This window comes from Neomonachus schauinslandi, chromosome 2 (assembly GCF_002201575.2).
Source record: "Neomonachus schauinslandi chromosome 2, ASM220157v2, whole genome shotgun sequence".
In the NCBI taxonomy this organism is placed as follows: Eukaryota; Metazoa; Chordata; class Mammalia; order Carnivora; family Phocidae; genus Neomonachus; species Neomonachus schauinslandi.
The window spans coordinates 46,482,472-46,492,965 of record NC_058404.1 but is presented as its reverse complement, the minus strand read 5'-3'; the positions used below and the strand labels follow the sequence as shown (position 1 = coordinate 46,492,965).

The 10,494-nt window shown below is 45.1% G+C and overlaps 1 protein-coding gene across 1 annotated transcript; it reads right to left on the bottom strand.

The window, feature by feature from the left end:
- Positions 1–5,001: 5,001 nt before the first annotated feature.
- NEFM (neurofilament medium chain) lies at positions 5,002–10,053 on the bottom strand. Its single transcript, XM_021698912.1, has 3 exons — positions 8,974–10,053; positions 8,145–8,269; positions 5,002–6,875 (listed from the first exon to the last, which is right to left on the bottom strand). Exons 1-3 carry the CDS (start codon positions 10,051–10,053, stop codon positions 5,498–5,500), a joined length of 2,583 nt encoding a protein of 860 aa, XP_021554587.1. The 3' UTR covers positions 5,002–5,497.
- Positions 10,054–10,494: the final 441 nt, after the last annotated feature.

The following is a 10,494-nucleotide window of genomic DNA, read 5'->3' as shown; positions in this document are numbered from 1 at the left end:
CTATTATTTTCCACTTATTTTTTTCTATATGCATAATGTATATATTACAGTGTATCATTGTACACTGATGAAGAAATATATGTGCTTATGCATACATATATGTTTATATTGTATGCTTATTCTGATAAACTTGTAATTGCAATCTGCATTGAAGTCATATATAAGGAAATTAATGTTCCAATTTCTTATGATGACATTACATAAATTCTGTACTTATAGCTTTGATCCAACTTAAAATTCAATATATTCAGCAATGATTTTGATCAGCTACTATGTATCTTTTACAGTGCAAAATACTTCCACAGGTATCATCTGATTTAATTACCTCAGCAGCTCTTTGAAGAGTATGTTAGTGCCCCTATTTTACAGATAAATAAGTGGAAGCTTCCTTAGTCTGTTCTGGCTGCTATAACAAAATGCTAGACCAGGTGGCTTATGAACATCAGAAATTTATTTTTCACAGTTCTGGAGGCTGGGAAGTCCAAGATCAAGGTATCATGATTCAGTGTCTGGTGAGAACCTGCTTCTTGGTTGGAAGATGACTCTCTTCTCAATGTCCTCACGTGGTGGGGGGAGAAGGGAGCTCCTTGAGTTTTCTCTTATCAGGACACTAATCCCATTCATGAGGACCCCATCCTCAGAACATAAGCACCTCCCAAAATGCCCACCTCCAATACCATCATATTGGATGTTAGGACTTAATGTACAAATCTGCAGGACACAAACATCCAGTCTATAGCAGAAGCTTAGAGGGATAAAATACAATGGACTCAAGACACACAATTTAACTACCTACAGACCTGGGACGTGAACTCCAATCCATCGTTTTTGCCAAAGCTTTCTTTATTCTTCTAAGGCTAGAGGAGCTCTGGAAGTGGACAAATTTTGGGCAAAGCCAATAAAATAATTCACTGAAAAATAGCTCCTGTTTTCCTTTGGGAAAATTACATAAACCAACAGGAAAAAGTAACTTGCTCCAAACTGGAACAACCAACCTATTTGTTTTGGGAATGAATATCCCAATGTTTTAATACTGTCTCTGCACTGACTGGCAATAGAAGACAGTGTGCTAGAAATAACACTTTCCTTTTCCATTGAACATTAAAGTTGTCATAAGAAAAATGTTTGCCACATTTTTGTACACTGCAAGCTGTTGTGGTAGAAGGAATCACCGCTTAATTTGTGTCTGGAGGTTTTATTCTTCTCATGATGCAAACAGTGACACAAAGAAGTGATATCACATCTTTTTTTTCTTAATGTAAAGAGATCTGTAGGCATATTAAATGAAGGACTCATGGCATAGATCTGTTTTCTTTCTTTCAATCTGAAGAGAAAGAAGAGACCACCCCAGAATCACCTTATAAATTGAGATGGCCACAGTGGATGGATTTGAGGGGCAGTGTACTGCAAGGGGTTAAGCATAGATGCTCTGGAGCCAGAGTATCTGGATTAAATCCCAGCTCTATTACATACTAGCTGTGTGACCCAGAGAAAGTTAACATTTTTTTTTTCTGTGCCTCAATTTCCGATTTGAAAATTGAGAACTAATTAGCTTTGGTACTTCTTACAACATTTAAAATGAAGAAGTATCTCTAAGGCAATCTACTGAAAAGAAGAAATTCTATTTATCAATGGCTTAATGTCATTGTAGCCTTGGACTGATGATAGGGAAAAAGCATTCTAACTTCATAAATACTTGGAGGTTTTTGCTGGGTTTTAAATGTAGTCTCTCCCTGTCACTGAACATATTTGAAAACATAATTTCACATTGCTTTTTCTTTAAATAGTAGTATAATAATTGGCATTGCCAATAGAATTAGTGAATTCCAGGAGAGAAGATCATTGTATTCCCAGGCCCTAGCTCATGATAAATGTTTGTTGAATTAATGATACAACCAAGCAATCTGATACCTTTAGACATGTTGGCATGGCTTATCAAAGATATATTCTATTATTATTATTATTTAAAGATTTTATTTATTTATTTGTCAGAGAGAGAGAGAGAGGTAGGCAGAGGGAGAAGCAGGCTCCCGCTGAGCAAGGAGCCTGACGCTGGGCTCGATCCCAGGACCCTGGGATCATGACCTGAGCCAAAGGCAGACACTTAACGACTGAGCCACCCAGGCGTCCCATGATATATTCTATTATTTTTAAAGAGGACAGAACAGTGCTCTGGAATATGTGGAAGTATTATTAAAATTCTTTTATTCTCAGGAAAGAAAATGGGAGGGCTGAAAACAAAGTTGGATTTGAAGGGACAAGCCTCTAGAGCTGGCCTTGGGGAGGGCTTCTGATTGGTCCTGTCATCTGAAAACAGTACATGCTACAAAAAGGGGTTTCTAAGCTATGCCTCAGGGGCCAGTGTTGGTAATGAAATGATTTTAGGTATAGACAAATATTTTTATACTAATGGCTATATATTTAGTCTTTTCTTTCTCCCTTTCTTCCTTTCTTTCCTTCTTTCTCGCTTTCTCTTTTTCTTTCTTCTTTCTTTCTTTCTTCTTTCTTTTCTTCTTTCTTTCTAGCCTTTTATTTTAAAGATTTTTTTTTATTTATTTGAGAGAAAGCATGAGAGAGTGAGCGCACACACATGCGTGCGCGCGCGTGCGCGCTGGCACGAGCCTGCACGCGGAGCAGGGGGGAGGGGTAGAGGCAGAGGAAAAAGCAGGCTTCCGGATGAGCAGGGAGCCCGATGAGGGACTTGATCCCAGGACCCGGGGATCCCAACCGACGGAGGCACCTAGGCACCCATATTTATTTATTTTTTAAAGAGATTTTATTTATTGGAGAAAGAGAGGGAGAGAGAGGGCAGGGGGGGGGGGGAAGAGGCAGGGGGAGAAGCAGCAGGGAGCTTGACATGGACTTGATCTCAGAAGCCCGAGATCATGACCGGAGCAGAAGGTAGATGCTTAACTGACTGAGCCACCCAGGCACCCTATTTAGTAGGTATTTTAAAATTTCAACAACACATCATATAGATCCAGTCTATTCCCACTTCATTTTTAAAAAAGATTTTATTTATTTGACGGAAAGAGAGATAGCGAGAGCAGGAACACAAGCAGGGGCAGTGGGAGAGGGAGAAGCAGGCCTCCGGCGGAGCAGGGAGCCCGATGTGGGGCTCAATCCCAGGACACTGGGATCATGACCTGAGCGGAAGGCACATGCTTAACGACTGAGCCACCCAGATGCTCCTCCACTTAATTTTTTTAAAAAAGATTTTATTAACTTATTTGAGAGAGAGAGAGAGGAGAGAGTGAGCACGAGCAGGGGAGAGGGGCAGAGGGAGAGGGAGAAGCAGACTCTCTGCTGAGCAGGGAGCCTGATGTAGGGCTGGATCCCAGGACCCTGCTCAACGGACTGAGCCACCCAGGTGCCCCTCTATTCCCACTTCATAAGAGCTCAGAGACTCTTCCCTGGGGAAATGCTGCTGCATCATGGGTGCCAGTCTTGGTGGGACTATTAATCAAGATGCTTCTTGTGTTGCTGGCCAAGGCATGGGACAAATGTATGCTGTGTTTCTAACATTCCAATGGAGTGATACAAGTTTTGAGTTTAGTCAGCCCTGTGACTACATGATGATTCCTACTACCTCCAGTCCCAGGGCTGTCTTAGCTGGTCTTCCCAACACCCACCTCTTCTGCTCATCCTTCCAACCTAGGAGTTGTCCTGAATTTTTCCAAAATGCTCTTTTTAACTTTTCAATTCTATGTAGCTAGCGTAAGTTTTTGCTGATTATATTTAAAAATTCTTTTACCGTGGATGGCATGGATATTATTACTTCAGAAAAATTAGTGTTTTAACATTAAACATGAGTTTTTAAAGGAAAATGTAAATACACCATGCAAATGATACGGAGATACAGCAAAAATTGTGATGATTGACAAATGGCTAATGATTGGGAAACATCATTGCAAATATTGATAATTAGCAATGAGCTTCCTGGGTGCACTTAGGAATTAAAATTGGGGTATCTTGAAAAGCCATTAAAAAGAGCATCGAGGATTATATTATTGGGATGATCTGATTAATAAGAAAAATATGGACTTGAAACAAACAATGTATTAATTAATAAGTTAGTAATGGTCCTAAAGGTCTAGAACAGATACATATTGAAAAGGGAGTGGTATTATTTCCTTGTGCAAGATCAGGCCTTTTTTTTTTTTTTTCCAAATCTAAAAACACTTCTTTGCCTATATGAGAGAAAACCATTTTTCTTTTTCTGAGTGAAGTATTTTATTTTTGACATTATTTTTCCCCAATTAATAAAACACCAAAAGTATAAATCTCTGTCAACCAAATCAAGAATCAGTGCTGCAGAAAAGGAGTGTGTGTGTGTGTGTGTGTGTGTGTGTGTATGTTTGTGTTTGATATTTCTTGTTAGGACTGTTAATGATTTCAGTCCTGCTTTTTCTGGACACATTGTTATAAATGCCGTGATTTCCTTTGCGTCTCAACTCCAAGAAACACGTTATGACTCCAGAGTTGTCCCTCTCACTTTCAGGTTCTGAGTTTTGGTTTGGGGTCAAAACATTTGGAAATTGAAGACTTTTTTTTTTTTAAAGATTTTATTTATTTATTCATAAGAGAGAGAGAGAGAGAGGCAGGCTCCCCGCTGAGCAGGGAGCCCGATGCGGGACTCGATCCCAGGACCCTGGGATCATGACCTGAGCCGAAGGCAGATGTTTAACCATCTGAGCCACCCAGGCACCCGGAAATTGAAGAGTTTTATCCCACGAATCTTGCTTTTTTATCTGATGCTTGAATTTTTATTTCAAAAATATACATTTAAAATGTTGAGGTGGATATTGGGCTAAATAAAGATTATGACACCTGAAGATGTTTTTGGCAATTATGTTTTCTCAGTGATCCCCCTCAGGGAAATAATGATAAGAAATGCAGGTCACTTATAACTGCCCCCACACCAAATAATCTACTGTAGGAAAAGAAAGAGTCAGGTAGTGGAGATTTCACTTTGAAATGACATGACACCATGCAATCGACTATGTTTCCAATATGACCTTTATTGAGCAAGTACTGCTGTGACATTTAACATCAATCAACGAAAGGTTGCAAACTGTGCATGTCAACGAGGTTCTCCCATGAACAAAAGTCCTTTTTAAATGCACCAGTGAGGTAAACATAATTATTCATATATAGCTTTCTTAAGGCTAAGAGAGTTCTGTATTTCATTTATTATTTTTGGCTCAGTTGGTTCTTTGCATAATACATCTCAAGACATCGCCCCCCCCACCGAGTACCCCCCTTCCAACAGCTTAGGAAATTGGCCAATTCCCCAGGTACATACAATATCATGCATTTGAATCACCCAAAGACTGAGGAGGGAGCACCCTGAGCTTGCATGCAGTTCCCTCATATTGCACAAAGTAAAATACAATGTCTGGAGCCCCCATGGGAGAACCCGTTCTGTTTTGAAGCTGTCAATCACATGCATATTAAAATTGTCATATGGCTTAACCTTTTGCAATGGACTCAAATATTAGTCACTCTGGGTGACTTCCTTTACTATGGCGTGTGAAGTGACCTTCTCTACCTTTTTGGTAGACACTAGCTTCTCCTCAAAGGTCTCTTCATGCTCTTCGACCTTTTGAGTGACGGTTACAGATTTAGTGATGTATTTGGTAGCACCATCGCCCCCCTCACTAGTGATTTTTTCTATCTTTTTGGTCACCACCACTTTTTCCTCACTTCTGTCTCCCCCCTTCTTTTCATCTGCTGGGCTCAGGTCTAGCCCATTGGTGACAACCCCTTTCTCGTCTTCTCCCCCACTGCCTTTCTCCTTAGTTTCCTGTTCTTCCTCCTTTCCTTCCACCTCCCCATTTACCGCTATGTCTTCCTTCCTGGATTCCTTGGAACCCTGATCACCTCCTTCCTCCTCACTTCCCCCCTCCTCTTCGGCCTTCTCCTTCTCCTTCTCCTGAGGCTGTGGCTTCTCCTCTTTGGCATCCTTCTCCAAGCTCACCTTTACCGATTTGGTGATGGTGCTCACCTCCTCCGCCACTTCCTCCTTTACCGGGGACTCCGCCTTCTTCTTCTCGGGCTCGTCTTTTGGCTTCTCCTCCTTTTTCTCCACCTTCTCTTCCTTGGGAGATTCCTTTACTTCTTCTTTCTTTTCTTCCTTCACTTTCTCTTCTTCCTTTTTCTGCTCGGCTTTCTCAGCTCCAGCTTCTGCTTTTGGTTTTACCTCTTCCACTGGTGATTTTGGCAGGGGAGACTTGGCTTTCTCCGGCTTTTCCACCTTGGCTTCTGCCACCGGCTCCTCCTTGGGAGCCACCTCTTCCCGCTTTTCTTCAGTTTTCTTTTCATCCTTAGCTTCAGCTTCCTCTTCTTCACCTTCGGCCTCTGTTTCCCCTTCCTCTTCCTGTTCACCTTCCTCTTTTTCACTAGAACCTTCCTTCTCAGATCCTCCTTCTTCGGCTTGGTCTGATTTGGCACCCTCCTCTTCCTCCTCTTCTTCCTCTTGGCCTTCTTCTTCCTCCTTTTCTCCTTCTTCTTCCTCTTTAAGTTCAGGCGCAGCTGCTTTCACTGGAGATTTTTTGGTAGCTACGACTTCCTCTTCAGCTGGTTCCTCTTCCTTTCCTTCTGCCTCTTCTTCCTTCTCTTCTTTCACGGACACTGCCAGTTCCTCTGCAATGGCTGTCAGGGCATCTTCCATTTCTGATTTCTCATCTTCCACTTTGGTTTCCTCTATGATCTCCTCGACAAATTTGTGTTGGACCTTTAGCTTAGGAGCCTCTACCTTGGTTTTCTGAATCTTACTAGATATTGTGACTGAGGGCTGTCGGTGTGTATACAGTGGCCCAGTGATGCTTCCTGCAAATGTGCTAAATCTGGTCTCTTCACCCTCCAGCAGTTTTCTAAGGATCGGATCAAAAAAGACACGACATAATTAAAATCTCAGTGGCCTTCTGAGTTTCATTACGTTATGGGTAATTGCAGCAGGTACCTTTCAACAAATAGAACCACATAAATAAAAGATTCTGTCAAGCCAGTGTGATACCTGCTATCATTTCACTGGTCTACTGTGTCATATCCAGAGATTCGCATGGACCACCAGCTAATCACCTGCTGCAGTAACTGACCACACCCAATAGTCCACTAACACACCCAGCCACCAAATCTCAGCTCTGCGGCTGTCTATTTGCTGCACCATGAATATGCTGAAAGGCTCCCTCATGGCCAAAAAAACATTAATGACCTTCTTAAGCATTTGGACTTTCAGGATGTACACTAAATTTCTTTTAGCAAATATAATGTTCAGCAAATCTAGAAAACCGTTTAGCGTATATCAGAATTTGGGATATATCAAGTTATAAATTGGTCTGCAATTTTAATCATAAAGTGTCTATTTAATATATAATTATTCGGCTTTCCTGAAAAGAGAGATAGCTGTGAATGCAGTTTATTCCTGTAATGTAATGATGATGACTTTTTGGTAGTAGAGAAAGTGTTTAGTCAAGGATTTTCTCCTATGAACTTAGTCAACAGTAAGGTGGCATCAGTTAGCAGACTTATAATCTTTTTTTCTTTTCTCTCTCTGGCTGTTTATCTAGGTCTGCAGATATAAATCTAAATAAAATAGAATATACATATTTTCTCTCTATTCTATCTAATATATCTAATATATGTGTATATATCCATCCTATCAATCTATAGCTGTTCTCAGCCAGATGATGGCAATAGTAAGCTGTAACAGAGAAACAGAAATTGAATGTCCTGGAATTTGTCCTTGACATTATGAAGTCGAAAAGCTGAAACCACTAAATGAAATATTAAAAACTAAAATTCCGTTTTTGTTTCAAACAGTTGAAAAACATTTTTCACTAAAATAAAAAAGTTTAAGCATAAGCACTGAAATCAATCAGCGCTATCCCTCAAAACATTTTATTTTAAATACTTATTTTAACTAATGTTTACTCTTTTAAAACTGTGTAGAGTGGTAAAACCACATTTACAATTCTTTAGAATATATATATATATTTAATTAAGAAAGAAAGCCCCGGACTGATTTAAGATCCCTGCCACCTGCTTGCTTTAACTTAAGTGATGGGGTTCCTGCCAAAACAGCCTCCGCAGTGCGGTAAGTGTTTCTGCCGGGTCCGCCTGGTCCGTAGTGAGCACGGTACCTGTACGCAGCGATCTCAATATCCAGAGCCATCTTGACATTGAGGAGGTCCTGGTATTCTCGCAAATGACGAGCCATTTCCCACTTTGTGCCCCGGAGCTCATTTTCCAACTGCTGGATGGTGTCCTGAAATAGACACAGCCAGAGACTCATCCTTCCAACAGCAACTTCTACCTCCTCCCCCCACTTCCCATCCCGTTCTGTAAGCCCTGTAGCTTCCAGCCCCTTAAAACGCAAAAATAAAAACAGAAAAAACAAGGGAATTATCAAATAAATAAACAGGATCTATTAGACAATATGAGATTTCCTGGGCACACCACGCATTGAGACCAGTGCATCTAGAACTCGTCTCAGCAGGAAACAAACGTGTTTGGGAAAACCCCTCGGCCGACCTGGCCCTTCTCATCTGAGCCTTTTGGGCTGAAGCCAATTTTAAGAGTTCTTCTGATTACGGCCGGAAAAGTTGAGGATATATGAGTTTCTGCACAAGCTATTCTAAACTTGCTGCTTTGTTAACTACTCGAACGTGTACCTCCTACTTTAAAACTAGACCTCCCCAGGAAAAAAGCACGTTTTGTAAAAGGTCAGGGCTCTTAAGAGCTGGAGACGGTGGGTGGGGCAGGAGTGGAGAAGGATGGGGAGGGGCGAGGACGCTTTGCGCATCTAACTTGTTCGGCGTCGCACGCGCGCACTGGCCAGCGGCCGCCAGGGAGCGCGGCAGAGAGTGCGCCGGGTCGCGTGCCTGAGAGCGCGCCGGGTCGCGTGCCTGAGTGTCGGGGGCGCGCGGCGCTGGCGCTGGCGCAGGCTGGCCGCGCAGTCGCGGTTCCTACCTGGTAGCTGCTGAGGTCGTGGTTATGGCGCTCCTCGATGTCGCTGAGTTGCCGCTCCAGGGACTCCTTGGTGCCGCGCACTGACTCGAGCTCGATGCTCTTGGACTGCAGCTGGCGCCGGTACTCGGCTATCTCTTCCTTGGCGGAGCGGATGGCCTCCTTGTTTTGCTCGGCCGCCTCCGTGAGCTTGGCGTAGCGGCACTTAAACCACTCTTCCGCCTGGTGCATGTTCTGGTCGGAGTGGCATTCGAGCTGGGAGCGGATCTCCTTCAGCGCCGACGAGATGTCTGTCTTCAGGTAGTCTTTGCGCTCCACCGTGATGTGCGACGCCTGGATCTGGGCCAACAGGTCAGCCACCTCCTCCTCGTGATTGCTCCGCAGGAAGGCCACCTCATCCTGCAGCGACTGCACCTTCTTGTCCAGCTCCACCTTGACCAGCGACGCCTCCTCGATGTCTTTGCGCAGCGCGCGGATGGCCGCCTCGGTGTCGTCGCGCAGCCGTGCCTCCTCCTCGAAGCGCTCCTTGAGCCGGTGGATGTCTTCCTCCAGGTGATCCGAGTCCAGCTGCACCTGAGCCTTCTCGTGATTCACCAGCTCGAGGGTGGCGCGCAGCTCGCGGATCTCCTGGTCGTACGCGTCGCCCAGCTGGGCGTGCGAGGCCTGCTTCTGCCGCAGCGCCTGGATCTCCGCCTCGATCTCCTTGTTCTGCTGTTCCAGGTAGTGCACCTTCTCGATGTATCCCGCGAAGCGGTCGTTCAGCCCCTGCAGCTGCTCCTTCTCGTTGGAGCGGGACAGCTTGTAGTCGCCGCCCGCCCCGGAGCCCCCGTTGAGCAGCGACGAGGACTGGCTGAAATCGAGGCTGCTCTCGGCAGAGCTGAGCATGGCCGAGCTGTAGGTGAGGCGCGGGCCAAGCGCGCTGCGCTTGTAGGAGGAGGACACGGTGCTGGGCGAGCCGCGGGACCACGACTGCGAGCGGAAGCCGCTGGACGGGGAGCCACTGACGCGGCTGAAGCTCGAGCGGGTGTCGGTGACCCGCCGGTAGGCGGACGGGTTGCCCAGCGAGTCCAACGTGTAGCTCATCTTGGAGGCCTCGGGGCGTGTGGCTGTCACAGCGTTCTGCTGGTCTCGCCGCAGCCCATTTATAGCCGCGGCGGCTGGTCCCGGGCCAGGGCCCCGCCCCGTGGAGGCGGCGGCCGAGGAGGCGGGGACTGCGGGCACCGGGCCGGGGGAGATGAGGGGGGTAAAGACGGCTTAGCAGTGATTCAGCGCCGGCTCCACGTGGGCCCACGCCGCATCGGACCCCGGACTTTGCTGCCCGGTCCCGGCCCTTCCCCCAACTCTCCTGTTGGTCCCAGGCCACTTGTCGCCTCTCAAGCCCCCTCTCTCCATTTCTCTTCGCCTTTGGATTGCGTTTTAAACCCTCGGTGCGAGTATTCACGCAACGCCCTTTCTTTGTCTAGTCACTCTTCTGCCATTCGGGCAGCTTTTCTCCCGACCTGCTGGCCACCTTGTTCTTTTCTT

Coding starts and splice junctions, on each gene's coding strand:
- NEFM (XM_021698912.1), bottom strand. CDS start 10,053: ATGAGCTACACGTTGGACTCGCTGGGCAACCCGTCCGCCTACCGGCGG. Junction 8,270..8,973: donor ACGACCTCAGCAGCTACCAG/GTAGGAACCGCG, acceptor TGTCTATTTCAG/GACACCATCCAGCAGTTGGA. Junction 6,876..8,144: donor ATTGAGATCGCTGCGTACAG/GTACCGTGCTCA, acceptor TCCGATCCTTAG/AAAACTGCTGGAGGGTGAAG.